Source organism: Suricata suricatta, chromosome 9 (assembly GCF_006229205.1).
Source record: "Suricata suricatta isolate VVHF042 chromosome 9, meerkat_22Aug2017_6uvM2_HiC, whole genome shotgun sequence".
Lineage (NCBI taxonomy): Eukaryota > Metazoa > Chordata > Mammalia > Carnivora > Herpestidae > Suricata > Suricata suricatta.
In genome coordinates, this window is record NC_043708.1 from 4,809,939 (window position 1) to 4,825,292 (window position 15,354).

At 52.9% G+C, this 15,354-nt stretch overlaps 1 protein-coding gene across 4 annotated transcripts in view; it reads left to right on the plus strand.

The window, feature by feature from the left end:
• SETD3 (SET domain containing 3, actin histidine methyltransferase) overlaps positions 1-13,532 on the plus strand; it is a 75,304-nt gene extending 61,772 nt beyond the window's left edge. For 2 of the 4 annotated variants that reach the window (XM_029951516.1, XM_029951517.1), the window contains exons 9-13: positions 3,255-3,329; positions 4,169-4,335; positions 5,166-5,251; positions 11,477-11,637; positions 12,275-13,532. In XM_029951516.1, coding sequence (XP_029807376.1) covers positions 3,255-3,329; positions 4,169-4,335; positions 5,166-5,251; positions 11,477-11,637; positions 12,275-12,706 — 921 coding nt within the window. In that variant the 3' untranslated portion in view covers positions 12,707-13,532. Of the gene's footprint in view, positions 1-3,254; positions 3,330-4,168; positions 4,336-5,165; positions 5,252-11,476; positions 11,638-12,274 lie in introns of those variants that run through there. The other 2 variants (XR_003913158.1, XM_029951518.1) reach the window with 2 other exon arrangements.
• Positions 13,533-15,354: the final 1,822 nt, after the last annotated feature.

Below are 15,354 nucleotides of genomic sequence, written 5' to 3' on the forward strand. Positions count from 1 at the left end.
CCGTCTGTGTGGGAATCTCTCCCTCTACTATCTGGTACGGGTTTGCACCCCTTCACACACACATGCACGAGTTTTTGTGTCGCTTTCATATAAATGGGATTAAGCTATTGACTTTTTTCCCCTCTAAGAGTTAAACAAGAAAAAAAAAGCCAGTGTATCTCAAAATAAAAACACGGAGTCGATGACGACCACGAACGCGGTGTTTTCTCTCACCCGGTTCTTCAGGTCTGTGTCCTCCCTCAGCTGGTGAAACGCTGCAGACCTTTAAAGGGTTTCTGCAAGGTGGTGGCGCTTCTTTTTTTTTTAATGTTTTTTATTTATTTTTAAGAGACAGAGAGAGACAGCGTGAGCAGGAGAGGGGCAGAGAGAGAAGGAGACACAGAACCGGAAGCAGGCTCCAGGCTCTGAGCTAGCTGTCAGCACAGAGCCTGATGCGGGGCTCGAACCCACGAACCTGAGCTGAAGCCGGACGCTTACCCGACTGAGCCCCCCGGCGCCCCAGTGGCGCTTTTTCTCAACAGTGGCTGTTTTCCTTGCATTCCTCACTCCACACCTTGGCTGAACTGTTTTCGGTTCTGATTATAAGACTCGAAGGGAACTTGTGTAGAACGTGAGAATCTATTTGAACACCATGAGGTTACACATCCCGCGTATTAGCAGGTCCTCTCTCTTGAAGAGTAAGGTCCCCGAAATGCGGGCTTCCGGCTTCTCAGCTGGTTGTCTTCTGTGCGAGTGTGTCTGTCCCGCGGGCCGTCGTCTGTCAGTCTGACGCTCGCCGAGGGAGTCGGTAGACGTTTGGAACCCAGCGACGCGGCGAGCCTCCCACAAGACCCCGGCGGTGGGAGCGGCGCTGGGGGAGGCAAGAGACGGCCGGCCGGGCCCCCGGGCCTGAGGTGGCGGCCGACGCGAGCCGGCGTCCTGGCCGGGTGGAGAGGCAGGTTTAGACAGGTGCGGACGAAATCACACTGGACTGCGAGGAACGTTGTGTGTCTAAACCCTGCGTGGCTGGCTCAGAAGCAACGTAAGCCGCAGTGGTCCTTTCTCGGGGTTGTTCGGTTTGTGCGGAGGACGCTGACCGGCGGTTTATCTGTTCCAGTGGGTAGAGCGTGTTGGGATGCGCAGCCCTGTGTTTGAGGGCGTCCCTCTCCTGGTCAGCATGGAGGGGGCCTTGGGAAGTTCAAGCAGAACTGAGAGAGACTCTTTCCCGAGATCTGAGTATTGAAACATCTGAAACATTTAGATTTACACAAGGCTGGCTTCCAGTCTCAAAGCGAAAGCCCAGATTTTTGTAAGGAGCAGACAGGGCTCCCTGCCCGACCTGCCCCCGTTACACTCCCACCACACACAGGTCTGGGCCCTGGGCCTCCCCGGACACCAGCACGTGCCCGCCTCAGGGCCTTTGCACGGGCTCTTCCTGCTGCTTGAAGCACGTGTCCCTCTGACGTCTACAAGACCACTCAGACTTCCTCGAGGCGGGCGGCCCTGGGTCCCCTGTGTGACGTCGCCGCGTCTCCCCTTCTGTGGCCCTCCCCTCCTGTACCGTGAGCTGTCTCCCATATTTCTACCTGTTCATTTCTGTCCATTGTTGGCCCGCCCCCAGCCTCCCTGCGTCCCTGACTCCCCCTGCTGTGTGAGGCTCCCGCCAGGCCCCTGTGCAGACACACCGCGGAGCCGCAGACTTTCAGGGCAAGGGGTCCCGGGCGGTTCCTGTTCCGTGCTTATCAGAACCACGTGTGAGGTCCGACAGTGATTTTGACGCTGGCCAGGAGCCTCACAGAGCTGCTCTATCGAGGATGGAAACTGTTCTTTGAGTGAAAATGTGCCAGATTGCCGGCTGCATTCATTTCCTGTTGCTTTCGTGTTTCTGTTGGTCTTTGCGGAGCGGCGGTGCGATGCAGTTAACAAGCCGTTGGTTCTGGGGGTCGTGTGGCCCTGCAGCCTAGAGATGTCATCCCCTAGACTCAGAGTCATTTTTTTGGATCCACACTGTTGGTGCCTTTTTTAGTAAGTAGCCCTTGTAGTGGTCGTGGATTTTGATTCTCCGGGACAAAATGAGGTCAAAGTAATTAATGAATAATTACCATCTAAGAGATTGGGGGGCTGCTCTGAGGGACAGACTTCAGAAAAGAGCTTTTCATATACACCGGGGGCCCTGTTCCTTACCCCGGCTCGGGCATTGAGTGAGCCCATCAGGGACAGTGTCGGGCACTACGTATGGGGTGCTTAGCTCTGGGGACGCGGGTGAGGCGGGAGCTCCCAGACGGGGGGCAGGGGAGTGTTGGTTGGGAGGGTGACAGCCCAGGGGCCTTGGGGAGGATCAGGGGAGGCGTCCCCAAAGCAGCCAGGGCTCAGGCAAAACAGGAGCAAAAGGTAGCTGCAGACACGAAGGAGCTGGAGCGGTGGCCGGCCGTGGGGGGCCGGGAACAGGTCAGGAGGCCCGAGGGACACTGGCCTTGCTCAAGAATTTGGATCTCTGCCCATAGGTAGGGTGGGGGGCCACCAAAAGGTTTTAAACAGGAGGTCGGCTCTCCAGTGTCACTAGGGATGCAGGAGGGACAGACTGGGATTTGAAGCCAGGTGCCAGCGGTGAGGACCTGGGCCGGCCCGCAGCAGCACCGGGACATCCGTGAGCACCTGGCCCCCAGGACAGGATGCACTGGGGAGCGGTGGCTGTCTGGCCCAGGGAGCGGTTTGGGGTGCTTCCCTGTAGTGGCCTTAGAGATGCTGACCGTGCAGCGCTCAGCAGAAAGGTAGACCACAGCTACATTGTTTATTTTCTTTGCTTATCTGAAAGTCTCAGTTTCTCTAATTTCAGAGTAAAATATGTCCATAGTTTAGAAACAGGCTTTTCCTTCTCCCCGATTGTTTACCCCACGGAAGAGACGCTTTAGATTCTTAGCAGCCTAAGGTGAGAGAAACGGTATTTGGAGTCAGGAGACCCTGCTTCCGTCCGTGGGGCTCACTCTGGGATAAATGGGGGGGAATGTTGCCCAAGACCAGCGAGTGACCTCTGGACGCCGCATCCTCCAGAGTTGGGTCCCGGACTTCAGGTGCAGAACCCCGTATGAGAACTTCCGGTATGAGCAGCATTAATTAGAATCACCCAACAGTGCTTTGTCAGTTTTGTGGCGTGTGCAGAGGGTGCCCCTGTAAGCCCCTCGGCTTTTATCTCCTGACTGCCAGACCGGGCCCTGGCAGGTGAGGGCGCCCAGCGCTCCGTGCTGCTCACAGGTGTCCCCCTCCACCCTGCCTAGATCACCACCGGCTACAACCTGGAAGACGACCGATGTGAGTGTGTGGCGCTCCAGGACTTCCGGGCCGGAGAGCAGGTGGGCGGCGCGCTGGCTCCCGGGGCGGGGCCGGCCGGTGGGCACAGGGCTCACGGTGGTGGTGTTGATGACGCTGAACAAGGGATTTAACTCGGGCAGAAAAATTAGGACTTCGTATTTAGGACTGTCCGGGGGAGTACATCTCGAGATCTAAAGCCCGAAGAAACGTACTGTGCTTCGGGTCCACAGAGAAGGAAGAGTTAAAAGCATTTGTTTGCACAGTTGACCTGATACATGTAATTTCCTTAAGTGGTGGAAGCAAGGGAAGCATGGTCCTTCCACTTTAACCTGCAGATTTTGTCTCATAATGTGGGTGGGGGGCGGGGTTAAGCCTTTCCATAAGTTTGGAAATACACATCTCTGAACACCTGCTTCCCACCCCTCGGTCTCCTGGCCCCAAAAAGCAGAACAGACGTCGACCACTGACATCCCAGCCGGGACCAGATGAACGGTGTTAGTCTCCCAAAGTGCTGAAGGGCCCTTCCCGCAGCAGAGTGAGGCCCCCCACCCCTGCCAGGTGCAGGACCGCCCCCAGGAGCTGGAAATGAGGGTCTCACAGACACGGCCCGGCCCTCTCGCTTCAGAAGAGACTCTCGTGGTGGCAGTGGGGGGAGGACCATGGCACACCGTCCAGTGCTGGTCGTGCCGTCCCGGGGACGGAGAAGGGGCAGCGCGCTCCCGGGCCCGTCTCCGCCGGTTCGGGGGTCACGCGGGGCCTGTCTGTGTGTGTGATGTGAAGTCCCGTTAAGCGTGTGAGAACATCCTTTGCCCTGCTCTGTATTGAGAATGATGTTAAATTTCTTTTATATCCCTTTATTTTTTTCTTTACTGCATCTCAGATTTACATTTTTTATGGCACTCGGTCAAATGCAGAGTTTGTGATCCACAGTGGTTTTTTCTTTGACAATAATTCACACGACAGAGTGAAAATAAAGCTGGGAGTGAGTAAGAGCGACCGGCTGTACGCCATGAAGGCCGAGGTCCTGGCCCGCGCCGGCATCCCCACGTACGTACCGGCTCGCCCCGCCCCTCCCCTGCGCTCCCGGGCGCTTCCGCTCGCGTGGTGTTAAGTTGGCGTGTTAGTAACCTTCCCTAGAGCGGCCTGTCTGCACGTCCTCACCCCCGCCGCGCGGAGGATTCACACCCCGATGCGCAGAGACTCCCCAGCGTTTTCAGAGGCACAGCAGTGTCGCTGAGAGCGCTCATGGTCCGTTCCGGGGGAGACGGCCTCAACTCCTCATTAAGTTAAATAAATACTGGGGGTCGTTAGTGTCTCTCACCTTGAAAAGGTTAATGACCCAGATCAATTTGTTTCATTTAATTCTTTGCCACCATTAGTTTCTGTAATGAAGTCATGATCCCCAGTGATTTCAAGAATTTCTGGTTAAATTCTTGAAGATTTTCTTGCGTTCGAGGTGCAAAATGATAAAGAAGACAAGAATTATGATTTATTAGTTCTCCAGGGAATGGAGGAACCATTCTTAATGAAAATGGATTATCCAGGCCTTTTTTTATTGAACTTGTCAATATTTGATTAATGATTAAAATGTGAACTCAACATAAATTTTCGTTCACATTTTTTAAGAACCGTGGGCACACTTAATTCTCTTCGTTGTCACATGCACCCTGGGATTAAGGCTTTTAGAAACTGCCGGTAGCCGGCAGACGCGGGGCCCCTGCCATCCACCGGTGCGGGCACAGAAAGCCACATCTGCGAGGGTCAGTGAGGGGTCAGGCTGAGTCCTGCGGGTCAGCGCCCCAGAGTGTGGAGCAGAGGGCTGTCACTTGCCGAGAGCAGGCGCCCAGGCAGGTGACTAACGCTTCTGCCTCTGTCAGTTCCAGCGTGTTCGGGCTGCACCTTACCGAGCCGCCGGTCTCTGCCCAGCTCCTGGCTTTCCTCCGCGTATTCTGCATGACCGAAGGTAAATCGTTTCCAGAGAAAGAAAGAAATAAAAAAGCTGTTGACTTGTTAAAAAATGCATGAAGAGTAAAGCGAAGTGACTCAGATTTGAGATGGAATTGTTTATAAGGAGAGCACTTTCTCGGGGGCGGGGAGGTGGCAGTACTGGAGCACGAAGGTGATCCGTTTTGCCCTGGAAATGTTTTATTAAGTCCTGGACGTGTCGTCAATGTTCGTTTGTAATAAACAACTAATTCTCTGCTGCCTTGGCAGAAAGAGCGTCTGGGACGTGCCACCACCTCAGAATTCTGGGTTTGTGGAGGGACTCGTTCCCCCGACCACCATGTCCCTGCAGAGTGTTCGGACCTGGGGGGGATGGTCCCCTTGAGGTCACGTGGTCAGCGTGGCATCCGCGGGCCACGGGACCTCCCTGGCTGGCCGACTCTGCTCTCCAGATCTGCATTTGCTGCTGGGACTCCTGTCAGGTTAAGGCTGTGGACGGACTCCGTTTGCATCACAAAACATTCTTGTCCACAGCCTCTCGCCGGCACAGAAAGAGTTAAATGTATGTGCTCAGCGTCTACTTTTATGTTTGCTTCCAAGAAGATGTTTGGTGTTTCTTATCCTGACTGATTGCACTTGCGTTTTTGTGTTTTATCTGAAAATATACCCCCCACCCCCGCTCAACACACCCAATCCCATGGTCCCAGGGCTTCGCTTTTACTGTTTATGTTTTTGTTTTGCTTTAGTTAAATTCCAGTTGGCTGACCAGCAGTTTAATAGTAGTTTCAGGTGTAGAATTTAGTGATTCATCACTTACGTACAATACCCAGTGCTCATCCCGACCAGAGCCCTCCTCAATGCCCATCCCCCATTTAGCCCACCCTCCCCCCCCACCTCCCCTCCAGCAACCCTGTTTGTTCTCTGTTGTTAGGAGTCTGTTTTATGCCCCCTCCCCACTTTCCTCCCTTTGTTTGTTAAATTCCACACATGAATAAGGTCACACGGTGTCTGTCTTTCTCTGACTTATTTCACTTAGCATAATACTTTCCAGTTCCGTCCACATCACTGCAAACGCCAGGATTTCATTCTTCCTTATGGCTGAGTAATACCCTGCTAGATGCATGCGCCGCATCTTGACCCATTCATCGGTCGGCGGGCTCTTGGGCTGTTTCCATAATTAGCCTGTTGTTGATAGTGCCGCTGGAAACATCAGGGTGCATATGTCCCTTTGAATTCATATTTAAAAAATTTTTTAATGTTTGTTTTGAGAGAGAGAGAGAGAGAGAGAGAGAGTGTGTGTGTGTGTGTGTGTGTGTGTGTGCGTGTGCACGTGCGTGCGCATGAGAGGAAGGGGTAGAAAGAGAGGGAGAGAGAGAATCCCAAGCAGGCTCCATGCTCAGTGCAGAGCCTGGCACGGGGCTTGAACTCACAAATGGTATGAGATCACAGCCTGAGCTAAAATCAAGAATTGGAGGCTCAACTGACTGAGCTGCCAGGTGCCCGAGGAGTTTTGTATTCTTTGGGTAACTACCTAGTAGAGCAATTGCTGGGTCATAGGGTGCTTCTGTGTTTTGTTCCTTGAGGAACCTCTATACTGGCCTGCAGAGTGGCTGCACCAGTTTGCATTCCCAGGGCTCCCCGCGCTCTGAAGCCTCCGACACCTGGTGTTCCCTGTGGCGTTGACTTCAGCCACTCTGTCAGGCGTGAGGCGGTGTCTCCTTGTCCTGCTGATATTTATTTCCCAAATGATGAGTGATGTTGAGGAACCTTTCATGTGTCTGTTGGCCATCTGGATGTCTTTGGAGAAGTGGCCGTCCATGTCCCCTACCCATTTTTTTTTAATTAGGTCCTTTGTTTTTTGGGTGTTGTGTTTTTTAAGTTCTTTGTTTGGATACTGACCCTTATCAGATACGCCATTTGCTAATGTCTCCTCTCCTTCCGTGGGTTGCTTTTTAGTTTTGTTGATTGTTTCCTTCGCTGTGCAGAGAGGCTGTTTAGTCTGCGGAAGTCTCAATAGTTTATCTTTTCGTTTATTTCCCTGGCCGAGGCAGACATCTCTAATAAGAGGTTGCCCTGGTCAGTGTCAAGGAGGGGACTGCCTGCGTCCTCTCAGATTTTGATGATTTCAGATCTCCCCAGTTAGGTCTTCCATCCGTTTTGAATTATTTTGTGTGTGTAGTGTGACAAAGTGGTCCAAGTTCTTTCTTTGGCACATTGCTGTCCAGTTTTCCCAGCACCATTGGTTGAAGAGACTGTCTTTTTCCCATTGGATATTCTTTCCTGCTTTGTCAAAGACTGATTGACCATATAGTTGTGGATTCATTTCTGGGTTTTCTATTCTTGTCTGTGGATCTATGGGCCTATATTTGTGCGAGAACCGTACTGTTTTGATCTCTACAGCTCTGTAATATAACGTGAAGTCCAGAATTGAGTGGCTTACAGCTTTGTTTTTGTTTTCCAGGATCACTTTGGCTGTTTGATAGGGTCTTTTGTGGCTTCATACAAAGTTTAGGATTGTTTGTTCTGTGAAAAATGCTGTTGGTATTTTGATAGGGATTGCATTAAATGTGCGGATTGCTTTGGGTAGTGTGGACATTGTAACAATATTTAATCTTTCATTCCATGAGCAGGGAATGTTTTTCCATTTCTTTGCGTCATCTTCAGTTTCTTTCATCAGTGTTTTATAGTTTTCTGAGTACAGGCCTTTTACCTCTTTGGTTAGGCTTATCACGAAGTATCTTATTGTTTTTGGTGCAATTGTAAATGCGATGGATTCCTCAGTTTCTCACTGCGCTCCGCATTATTGGCATATCGAAATCCATCCGATTTCTGTGTTGATTTTGTATCCTGCAACTTAGCTGAATTTGTGAATTCGTTCTAATAGTCTTTTAGTGGAGTCTTTTGGTTTTTCTATATATAGTATCATGTCATCTGAAAATAGTGAAAGTTTTACTTCTTTGCTGACGTGGATGCCTTGTACTTCTTTTTGTTGTCTGGTTGCTGAGGCTGGCACTTTGGGCCCCTGTGACGGAACCGCGGCGAGCGTGGACATCCCTCTGTCCTCCCTGACGGCAGAGGAAGGATCTCAGTTCTTCTCCACTGAGCAGGATAGTGGCTGTGGGCTTTTCATAGATGGACTTTGTCATGTTCCTCTAAACCTGCTTTGTTGAGGGTTTTTTTTATCATGAATGGGCATTGATCTTTGCCGATGTTTTTTCTGCATCAGTTGAGAGAATCGTGTGTTCTTCCCCTTTCTGCTGTTCATGTGGTGCATCACGCCGATGGATTTGCTAGTAGGGAACTGGCCCCGCGGCCCAGGGGTAAGGCCTCCTGGATCGTGGGGAGTGACTCTGTTAGTGCCCTGTTGGGTTCGGTTTGCTAGTGTTTTCTGGAGAATGTTTACGCCCAGTTCATCGGGGATATTGGCCTGTCATTCTTCTTTTCGTGTGGTGTCTTTTCTGGTTTTGGTATTAGTAATGCTGGCCTCGTAGGATGAATTTGGAAGTTTTCCTTCCTGTTGTATTTTGGGGGATAGTTTGAGAAGAACAGGTATTAACTCTTCATTACATGTTTGGTAGACTCCTCCTGGGGAGCCATATGGCCCCGGACTCTTGTCTGTCGGGAGACTTTTGATGACGGATTCAGTTTCTTTGCTGGTTACGGGTCTGTTCAAGTTTTCTATTACTATTTTAGTCTTGCTAATTTATATGTTTCTAGGAATTTATCCATTTCTTCCAAATTGTCCAGTTTGTTGGCATATGGTTTTTCAAAATAGTCTCTTAGGATTGTGTTTCTTGTAAGGTGTTGGTTTGTTATTTCTTCTCTCTCATTTGTGATTTCACTTGCTTGGGTCCTTTTATTTTAGCTAAGTCTGGCTAGTGGCTGATGGATTTTATTTACTTTTTCAGTCAGCCAGCTTCTGGTTTCATTGGTCAGTTCTATTGGTTTTTAGTTTCTATCATTTATTTTTGTTCTCCTCTTTATTTCCTTCTCCGAAGTTTCACTTGTAATTGTGCATGTGTGCATGTTTGCTGTTGTAAGCGACCTCAAGTCCTGTGCGAGGCAGGGAGGCTGCGAGGCTGCCCCTACCTGCGCGGACAGTTGGGGCTTCCTCTGCAGGAGGCTGCGCGGGCACAGGGAGAGGGCAGCGTGGTCTGCAGGGGTGGACTGCGGCCCGGGGCGGGGAGTCTGCGGGCTCTGCTGTCCTCGGCCCCCACTCGTCACTGGGCTCCCAGTCCAGGCTCTGACGTGCAAGAACCCTCGGCCCCAAATAGGTGATTTCGAGCCCCAGCCGCAGACCCCGTGCGGGGGGTGGGGGGGTGGGGGGGAGATGGCGCTTGTCCCTCAGAAGCGGCCGCCTGCCGCACGGGCTTCCAGTGAGGTTCTGCTCTGGTGGTGGAGCCTCAGTCAGCTTAGCGGACACGAGTGACGGGTCTCCCGGGGCCCGTCTCGTGTACAGTGTACAGGCATAAAGCTCAGCGTCACAGTCCCTATCCCGAAGGGACTTCTGACTAAGAGAAACGGCAGCGACGCTGGTCCCGTAACGTGTGAGCACCTGCTGTTTACCAGGCACCACCCTTCTCATCCCGCTGGGCTGATGGGGAAGCTCTGGTTGGAAGGGGATGAGTGACGGGCCCTGAGCTGGCAGTGACCGCCCGAGCGGGGACCAGCTCCGCCCGCCGAGGGGCCTGCGGCTCCCCCTGGCTTTCAGAGGACACGATCCCTGGAAGAGGTGCTGGTCGCCCAGGGGTCTGGAAGAACCCGCGGTTGACACGGAGCCGGGCCGAGGGCACCAGTCGTGGTCCGGGGTGCTCTGACCCTGGGGTGGTGGGGGGCGGGGGGAGGCACAGAGGCTCTGTCAGGGCTTTGTTAGCTGCAGGGAAGCAGTGAGAGGGGCCCGCTCAGGAAGCCTTTGGTCACACGGTGATGCGGCCGGAAGCCCCCTTGTGGGTGTCCTGTCACCAGCAGACCCGGTTTCACTGTCAAAAGCAGCAGAGAGAGAAGGCTCCGGCCCCGCCCCTCCGCCTGCCAGGCCAATGGCAGAGCGTGGGGCTGGGAAGAAATCAGAGCCAGTGACCCGAGAACTGGGGGGCTTCCGAAAGCAAACCTCTGCCCCCGAAGAAGCGTGTTGTAAACATCAGCACTTGCCCCAAAGAACATAAACTGAAGGACCCGAAGTCGAAAAATCCCTGAATGTTCTCCTGCTCTTCTGCTAACAAATGCAACTTCAATAAGTTTCTTTTTTGAACATTAGATTAACTTCTATTTTCTTTTAGAAAAAACAAACTGCTTGAATCATTTGAGGCCCGATGATTCTTCTGTGGTTTCTCTTTAGTCATAGAAAGACAATTTGTCAAGTCAAGACAATCGATGTATTATCCGTTGAATCCCTCTAACTAATACTAATAAAAGTTTGGTTTGCTGGCAGAAGTTCTTCCATTTGAATTGTAAATTGTGACAGCTGTGGGGCATTTTGCTCTGAAAGAGACACTGTCTCATAATTACATAAGAAGTGCGGGGATATTTCTCGAAAATGAATGGGATCGGCCTGTTTGGGTCTTTTGAAGATAATGTGCCAGGAGATGAAATGCGCAGAGCGGGTGCTGAATTCTTTCCTTTTTCTTAAATATATTTGAAGGTAATTGAGATGTTCACTTGTGTTTATTTGTAATTGCTATTTAAATTCCTGACAAGTGAGGGATCTAGGCACATTTTTCATTCGCTAAGGTTCCTATGGTCCGTTTTCTTCTTTCCTTCAGCTTGGGGCGTGTGTGTTAGGAGGTGAATAGTCGCTCAGGTCAGCTGCTGGCCTGAGCGCCAATCTGACCCACATGGAGAAGGGTCACCGGACTGTTGTCGTATTTACCTCGTTTTTCCTGTTTACACTGTACCCCTAAATGTCGCTTTGACCCCGTCGGCGTGACTGAGCTCGCGGAGTGTGAGACGGGCCTCGTCCGAGGGCCAGGCCCCTCGAGTTTGTCCTTACAATGTATCTTGTGAAACTGTGTAAAAGCCCTCAGCATCCCTCCTGAAAACGAGGGATGGAGGGGGGACTCCAGATCAGGGGGACCCCCCCACCCCCGCCCCCGCCCGAACCCGGCCCCTCCATCAGGGAGAGGCTCCAGCCACAGGAGGGCCGTGTCGTTGGGGAGGAGATTTTCCAAGGCGGCTCCGCTCGGCGGACGAGAAGCCAAGGAACCGAGCTGTTTCCTCCCTAACAGATGGCTGTTTGTGTCTCTTGCAGAAGAACTGAAGGAACATTTGCTAGGAGATAATGCCATCGACAGGATCTTCACCCTGGGTAATTCCGAGTACCCTGTTAGCTGGGACAATGAGGTCAAACTTTGGACGTTTCTTGAAGATCGGGCCTCGCTTCTTCTAAAAACCTACAAGACCACCATTGAGGTAATTAGATTGCGTGGACCAGGATCCGAGCTTTGTCGCGCTGTTAGGGATTTTTGATAAGAGATTCCTTCCTAAATGTAAATGACTTTCTTTAGCAAAATCACTGGGCGTCTGATCTCTGTCATTCAGCCTACTGAGGTTTTTCTAGTGATATGTGTACTTTCCGAAAGAATCGCATTGAGGCGCTGCTGACGAGAAGACAACTTTGGGAAATTATTCAATGCTTTTCTGTGATTCTAAGTTTTCATTTGTGCTTTTAAAGCTAAGCTTCGCGTCGCTGACTTCACGTTCATCCCGCCAGGTGCCAGGCCCTGGGTCGTGTGTGCACAGGACACGACACTTTTTGACATCAGCCGAGATCTCGGTCAGAGGCGGTGGGAGGGCACCACCGTTTTCATCTCGGGGTCATCTTAGCGGGTGGGACTTAAACAGTTCAGTCCACGCTTTTCAAGTGGGCGTTCTGCTAGAAGCCCCCAAGCCCCGCAGACACCTCCACAGTCAAGTTCTAGAACCTTCTGTCACCCCTAGCACCTCCCTCACGCCCTCACCCCTGGCAGCAGCTGATCTGCCTGCTGTCGCCGCTCCTTTAACCCCTGGAGCCTTCTCGGAATTCATGCTGCTCTCTCTCCTTGGCCAGGAGGACAGGGTCTTCTTGAAGAGCCACAGCCTCTCTGTGCGCGCCACGATGGCCATCAAGCTGCGCTTAGGGGAGAAAGAGATCCTGGAAAAAGCGGTGAAGAGCGCGGCCGCCAACCGGAACTACTACCGCAAGCAGATGGAGGCGGGGGCCCCGCTGCCCCGGTGCATGGAGAGCGGCGTGCCGGGCGCCAGGCTGCCCTTGGCCTTGCGGAGCCTGGAGGAGGAGGCCGGCGCGCAGGAGGCCCTCACCCTGGCCGAGGCCGTGGGCCGGGCGAAGGCCGTGGAGAACGGGCTCGTCAACGGCGAGAACTCTATCCCCAACGGGACCGGGTCGGAGAAGGAGAGTTTAAATCGGGAGGAAAGCAGAAGAGCGACCGAAGGCACCAAAGAATCTTCCTCGGACCGCGCGGAGGGCTCCGGGGAGCAGTAGCCGCGCAGAGGGCCCTCCGCGCCCGTCGAGTTGGGCGGAAGTCTGTGGACCGTCCATTTACATCGCCGCGCTCCCCTGTTCACGGTTCTCTTTCCGCAGGGAGGAAAATATGTTTTTGCTGCTTTATATAAAAATGATTTTAAGTTATTTAAAAAAAAAATCTAGCTTCCCTTTCTGATTAAGATTGCCATCTTGCTTCCGGGCAAAACGGGCAGGTTGTCAGGCCTCGACGGCAGAGGACAAGGAGGGGCTGTGGGAGATCCCGTGGGCCCCCTTCCCCGAACGAAGGCAGGCCTGCCCCCCCCCCCCCCCGCTGGGCCCTGCTGGGCGCTGCCCCCTGCCGCGGGGGCGGGGGACGGTGGCCCTCGGGCTTGGCAACTCGAGGGCCCGGGCGACACTTTTTTGGGTTTTTTTTCCTAAAAAAAAAAATAACACCCCGGTACTGAAAGAAAAGTGAAGGTGGCAGCCTTGTTTTTAATAGGTTAATGTTGATGATAATCCTAATTATGTAAATACACAGCCCTAGTGATGTCTAAAGATTTGTTTACTTTTTGTGTTTGGTTTTACTGTATTAAGAACTTGACCTTTGTCCTTGAACCACAGTAGGACATGCATCCTCCTCCTCATGTTACATGTTGGCTCTGATTTTAAAGTGGTGCGTTCGGTTTCCCCGCGGACCGGAGGGCGCGCGGCAGCAGCGGGGCCTCACCCTCCGGGCCGGCGCAGCGAGGCGGCTCCCCGGCTCTTCTGGTTTTCACAAGCTAGAGATTTTCAAAGCTACACTTTTGAGTAAAAAGCCTTATTAAACAGGAAAACATGATTAATACTTTTGTCTCTTCCTTTTCTTTGAGCGGGACAGGTCCTTCTCACCCAGCTCGCTCGCCCACGGGGCCGTTTGGAACCTGCCCGGGCCCGGTGCTCTGTCGGCCGGGGACCCAGAGACGCCTGGTGGGCCTGGGTCAGCCCCTCAGCGGCCTGCCAGGCGCCGCCCGGGCCGCGGGCACCACGGGAGCGCTCGACGTGTCCGGGGGGTGAAGGCTCCAGCCGGTGTCCCCAGAAGACGCTGGCTCCCAGGTCCCAGGTTGCCTGCCTTCCTCAACTACAGATTTTCACGCCGCCTCTGAACTCCTAGCGGTTAAGTTCTTCTGGAAAACGCCGTGTAAGTGACTGGCCCGGCCATCTCCTCAAACACTGTCACACACAGGCAGTGCTGAGGGTGTTCTCTGTGTCTCTCCTTGGAGAAGACAAGGCTCTGCAGGCAAATTGCCTAATTCTGCAGGGAGGCCATGTCACCGTCCGGGGCTCAGGGTCACCCAGTGCGAGAGGCAGGTTTCATCTGTACACGTGCTTAGCGGCATCCGTCAGTGCTGCCGCCTCGAACTCTCCGCGGTTGCTACGCACTGGCCTCCAGCTTACGAATAAGCACAGCTGTGATGGTGACCCCCCCCAGCCTGGCACCGCCGCACTTCCCCAAGGGTATGACCGGCCTGTGGAACTTACACGGCGATTTCCGGAAAGCAGAAACACCAAGGTGTTCGAGGCATTTTCTGCTCTGGATAGGGGCATCCCCGAGGTTAGACCTTCAATGACTCATTTGTCCGTAGCCATGTTTTCTCATTGGTTTAAAGGCCAAGTCTAGTGTCGGGTACGTCCTTGGAAAAACCCACACAGGTCACATGTAGAGTGGTGTCGTGAGACAGGACAGTTGTCAGGATGTTTCCTGGAAAAGCTGAGCCCAGATGGTGCTCACGGGGCCCCAGGTGGGAGCGGGGCTTCAAGCTCTGGCCCTCCCCGCATTCCTGGCAGGTGTCGTCAGGGCCCCCCCGGGGCTCTGTCTCTTCACTGACTTGGAAGGTCATGATCAAAAGCCCCTGCTGAAAGGGGTGCCTGGGCAGCTCAGTCTGTGAAGCATCTGACTTCCTCTCAAGTCACTATCTCGCGGTTCATGGGTTCGAGCCCCGCATCGGGCTCTGTGCTGACAGCTCGGAGCCTGGAATCTACTCGGGTTTCTGTGTCTGTCTCCCTTTTTCTCTCTCTGCCCCTCCCCTGCTCACACTTTGTCTGTCTGTCTTTCTCAAAAATAAACATTAAAAAGAAAAGCCCCTGCTTAAACATTCGGAGACCAGTCTGTCAAATAAATCCCCATCCACAGGTCTCTTTATGAAGGTTAGCAGACCAGAAAATGATTCGATACATGAGGCTCCCGACCAAGGACAGTCTCTGCCTTTGTGACATAGACATGGTGCTGGTAAGAACGGAACTTCTCCCCGTGGGAGGAAAGAGCGTCTGTCGCACGGCGTCACTGTCCTGGGTCCGGTGGCCTCGCCCTGGGACGCAGCGCACGCGGGTCTCCCTCCCGCCCCACCCCAGCGCAGCAGGCGCACTGCCGGTCACAGACAACGGGGCCACATCTCAGGCATTTGAAAATTGGAGAAAAGAGATGAAGTTGGCATTGAAGAGCCCTCATTGCCATCTGTCATGAAAACAGACCTTTCTCTCCAATCATCTTAAAGTTTACTTTCGTCCTAATGCTTCTGGATCCAAGGCTGTGCGGGCTGGTCACTGGAAAGACGCCAGCCTTTGATTCTGTTTCTTAGCTTTGTGTGTCTTTTGTGTAAACACTTAGCAATTAGATTTCACCAGCCTAG